This window comes from Littorina saxatilis, unplaced genomic scaffold (assembly GCF_037325665.1).
Source record: "Littorina saxatilis isolate snail1 unplaced genomic scaffold, US_GU_Lsax_2.0 scaffold_1837, whole genome shotgun sequence".
NCBI classification, from domain to species: Eukaryota; Metazoa; Mollusca; class Gastropoda; order Littorinimorpha; family Littorinidae; genus Littorina; species Littorina saxatilis.
This window is the reverse complement of record NW_027128793.1, coordinates 1-5000: the sequence shown is the minus strand read 5'-3', so window position 1 is coordinate 5000 and position 5000 is coordinate 1. Positions and strand designations below refer to the sequence as shown.

The 5000-nt window shown below is 37.7% G+C and overlaps 1 protein-coding gene across 1 annotated transcript in view; it reads left to right on the top strand.

The window, feature by feature from the left end:
• Positions 1 to 4491, top strand: part of LOC138957109 (uncharacterized) — a 6920-nt gene extending 2429 nt beyond the window's left edge. The window contains exon 3 of the mRNA XM_070328276.1: positions 3485 to 4491. Coding sequence (XP_070184377.1) covers positions 3485 to 3555 — 71 coding nt within the window. The 3' untranslated portion in view covers positions 3556 to 4491. The remainder of the gene's footprint in view (positions 1 to 3484) is intronic.
• The last annotated feature ends 509 nt before the right edge of the window (positions 4492 to 5000 follow it).

Below are 5000 nucleotides of genomic sequence, written 5' to 3'. Positions count from 1 at the left end.
TTATATCAAATTGATAGAAATTTTGGCAAAGCAATTTTTGACAAAGGCCGGACTTTGGTATTGCATTTCAGCTTGGTGGCTTAAATAATAATTAATGAGTTTGGTCATTAAAAATCGGAAACGTGTAATTACAATTATTTTTTTATTAATCGATCCAAAAACAATTGCATCTTACTCGGCGTCATTTTCTGATTCCAAAAACATATACATATGTTATATTTGAATTACAAACACGCTCCGAAAATTAAAAATATAAAAGTTATGTTTAAAATTAATTTTCCGAAATCGATTTAAAAACAATTTCATCTTATTCCTTGTCGGTTCCTGATTCCAAAAACATATAGATATGATATGTTTGGATTAAAAACACGCTCAGAAAGTTAAAACGAAGAGAGGTACAGAAAAGCGTGCTATGCAGCACAGCGCAACCACTACCGCACTATTCTGCATGGCTTGTCGATTTCACTGCCTTTGCCACGAGTGGTGGACTGACGAAACTACGAGTATTATATATGTGGTCTTGGTGAATAAAACAGTGCGTTCAGTTTCATTCTGTGAGTTCGACAGCTTAACTAAATGTTATTATTTCGCCTTACGCGACTTGTTTTGTTCCCTCGTTGTCCCGGTTTATTTTTTGTAGTTTAAAAAAAAACAGCTTTTGTTTGTATTACCTTCTGTATTACTAACCCCATCCAGTTCCTGTTTGTTTTTGTATCTTGCTTTTTTTTTTTTTTTTTTTTTTTCGTTCTTTGACAAGAAAAACTTTATTTCAAAAGCAAACTTGATCTTTTCATTTCCACATTGGACTCTCATGAGGATTATTTGGTATGTCCAGTCAAACTGTGTCAAAGGAACAAGAAATCAAACAAGAAACAGTTAATGAATAGCAAAGAGTTGCAACAGAAATTGTTAACCAGAGCGCTGTGCACTTTATAACGCAACATAAATGTAAATTAATAAATTGTTAATCCCACATCTTGTCCTGAAATGAGCAAAATAATAACAATAGCAAAGTACCAAACAAACTTATACCGTACTGTCTTTGCATGAAACGTCATCGAATGCATGAAAGTCCACATTTCCTGTCAATTTTTTTAAACTGGAAATAGCATTTAGAGAATAACATCAAAGACCAAGTATCTAATATTTCTATACAACGCCATAGAAAAAAATATTTCTTCAAAATTAAGTAAGTGTCCATGACATGAAAACTAGTTGCCACCTTTGGCTTTCAGCGTACTTCAAGTAGATTATTTGGTATGTTCAGTTTTTGTATCTTGCTTTTGTGTTTGTTATAGTATTCTGAAAAGAGTATTTCGATTTAATCCGCCATCATGCTTACCACTGTTATGTTTCCACTAGGATTGATTGAAATAAGCACTATGCTTAAGTTAGAATTCCTAATGGCGATAATATATATTGTTCAAGTCATGATAAAAAAACAACAACATATTCTTGTTTAAACCAAACCATCATAATTATTCCGATCACAGACAACGCCAGGCTGTTACATACAAGCACCTTTCGTTTGAACGTTTACCGCAATGTAAGCTTTTTTTTATCGTGTCTTTGTGTTATTAAAGATGCGATGTGGTGCCAACAGAAAAATTCTTATGTTTGAGTAAAATGAAAATGGACATTGAAGTTTTCGTATCTTATCTTATCTTAACACCCTTGGGGCTCTCCATAGAGAGCGATCATGGTATGGATAGGACGCCTCGATATGGCGCTAGACGTAATTTGTTTAAACCTAAAGAATAAATTGACAGCGTGTGATACAAATAGAGCTTAAACAATGACCACGAGTTGATTACTGGAAAATAAACCACGAGTGGGTATTTGCAGCCGCTTGGTAATTCACGAGTGTGCGGAGCACACGAGTGAATTACCAAGCGGCTGCAAATACCCACGAGTGGTTTATTTTCCAGTAATCAACGAGTTGTCATTGTTTAAGCTATTTATACAACGAACAACACGGGTCGAACATGCAGTCATGCAGACGACATTTTGTACGCAATTTCATTTCAGCCTAATCACTCAGAGTGTCAAATGCGCGTCATTCAAATAGTCCCTATTCTTTTACTTTATTCTTAGTCTCCGACTCGTCGGCATTATACTTGTCTGGTCTAAATATCGGACCCCATTGCTACGATTAAAACACAACAGCGTTTATATAGCTATTCTGACATTACATTCTGTGTTAAAATCATGTTTTTGTCAGCAACAAGGACCAGAATGGTCCATGTCGTTGATAGCAGACGACGGTTCCCTTTCCGCATGAAGCCACGGAAATAACCGAACATTGAAAAACCCACGGACATGTATTACGGAGAAAACTCGGGATAACCGGATGTTTAGCATTACGTCAATATGCTAGGAATCATATGACGTCATGACGTATCGTGCTTGCCTACGTAGATTGTATATGTTCGAAAGTCTGACTTCTGTTGTGAATTCGCGTGGTGAAGACTGCGGTAAATCTGTAGATGATAAGAGAACAAGGATTGTCTCAGAAGAAACGACTAAATGTTTCAGACCGGTAACTTCATTTCAACATTGCACTATATAATGGACGTTCTATGTGACAGGAGAGTTTGCTGATTTTGTGTTAAACATTGGAGAGATCGTCTGCTAGAATCAGAGATAGGTCGCTTCAGATTGCAGCTTCTGGAAATTTGCAAGGTGTGTTGCCTGTTAAAGAACTGGATTTTACACGTACAGTAAGCAACAACAAAAACACACACAAAGCAAATGGCATCGTCTGTCGACTAGTCACAGAACTTGACAAACCTGGCGAGGTATGCGTGTACTTCATACACGTCAGCCATTGTTGTTACAGTTTTGAGTCAACGTTGTACGTATTCTTCCGCAACAGGGTCCAATCGTCTGGGTTTCAAATGTTCTAAAAATAAATTCTAGTGTTGATTATTTTTTAGCCCTCTTTATTCTTACTTCGAATAATCCACGTGTGATTTTTGGTGTAATCAAAGTAGTTCGTTCTAATTTCTCACTTGTCTAAAAATAATCAACTAGATTTAATCCACCCCTCGGTTGCATTGCAGGAGTTGTATAAACATTGTTAAAACACGACATAATTATTTTATGAAGACAAAATCAGTGCAATTCGAAGTAATGACAGTTTGACAAAAGAAAGCCCGGGTGCAGGTCAAGCGAGGTAGATGACTGTGTGAGTTGAATGGTGCGAGTAAGATGCAGCTCTTTTCATTTGATGGTGGGGAAATAGGCTACAGAAAACCATGCAACTTTTTCCTTTTTTTATTTTTTAATGCTAGTCGACTTAGATTTTCCAACATGTGATAGTGTTTGTTGCTGTGCCATAGAAAAATGACTGTTGCGCTTAAAAGCGTACTGCCGCGACAGGGCTACCATCACATCGCATGACCTGCATCTTATTATTGCTCAAGCAGACAACACAGTTTGTTTCCCAATTTGTGACACTGTATTTTGCTTTGTTTCGTTTCAGACACCACTGGAACTGTGGATATGTTCGGTTACATGAGGCAGATGCAGCAGTTCATGGCACAATTCTCGTGATCTGACCTTGACTAAGATACTGTCTCCTTACGACCTTGACAGAAAAAAAACATGCCTGAAGAACAATGGCCTATATAGACACAAGTGCGCAATATTTAAGGAAAATCGCTGGTGTACATCTAAATTTGTACCATGGACGGAAAAACAACAAAATGGCAAGACACATCTTGGAAGCCGTGTTCAACTGGCTGACACTCTTGAGTGCAGAGATTCCTGACGTCAAAACAATCAGTATGTCGTCACTGTGACGTAGATTGCTGCGCTCGATACGAATTGCAACATCATGGGAAATATGATGTTTGTCCCTTGAAAAGCAAGTGGTATATTTGAGTAAACTAGTGCTTTGCTTTACAGTTTTAGTAGCTTTTTGTGTGTAGTAATTTTGTTTTCAAGACAGTTTTTAGGACGCTATGTTGTGCTCTATGTAACTTTCCGTGTTTGTTTGTTAGTGGTAGGAGGGAACTGCCGGAAACGGAAATTGTCATGTGTCCTGTATCAAAAGCAATATCTGTAGATCTCTGTTTCTTGTTTGGATGGGAATGATTGTGTTCTTATACACCAGATAAAGGGCTTACTGACTTATTGTCTTGTATGTTTTGTTTTTATTTGAAGCAAGAAGCGAGAGCAAACTTGCTTTGGAAGTAATCGCAATAATTAATTTCGAATTTCGGGATTACAAACTATGCAACAATGAAAGCAAACCCGCTATGATATGAAAGGCTATGCGCACCAATCTAACTTTGGTTACAATAAGATTCAGCAGTAACTATTGAGGTAATCAATACCTCAGATTATTCTTAAGTGCCTCACATTTCACATGCTAGGCTTAAGGAAACACAAAACTCATTGGTATATAACCTGCGAAAATATTTCGCAGCAACGATTAACATATCAACACAACTAATAATGTGGAAATAAAAACGGTTTGCCAGAAAAGTATCATTCGTACATGTGTATGTGTGTGTGTGTGTGTGTGTGTGTGTGTGTGTGTGTGTGTGTGTGTGTGTGTGTGTGTGTGTGTGTGTGTGTGTGTGTGTGTGTGCGTGCGTGTGTGTGTGTGTGTGTGTGTGTGTGTATGTTAGTGTGTGCATGTGTGTGTGTGTGTGTGTGTGTGTGTGAGTGGTGTGAGGTGTGTGTGTGTGTGTGTGTGTGTGTGTGTGTGTGTGTGTGTGTATTTGTGAAAACCTGACAAGAACCAATGTTGGCATACTATCAACCGAGCAATGTTATAGGTGTAAAAACACGCGTTTATGTTATGACAACATACACACAAACAAAAAGCAAAGAACAATAACAACGTAACAACACAAAAGGAAACACGCAGGCAAGGAAACATAGGGAGAAAGAAACAATCAGACAGGCAGACATAAAAACAGACTGACAGACAGACAGACAGACAAACAGACACACAGACCGACAGACCGACATAAAGACTGTCAAACAAA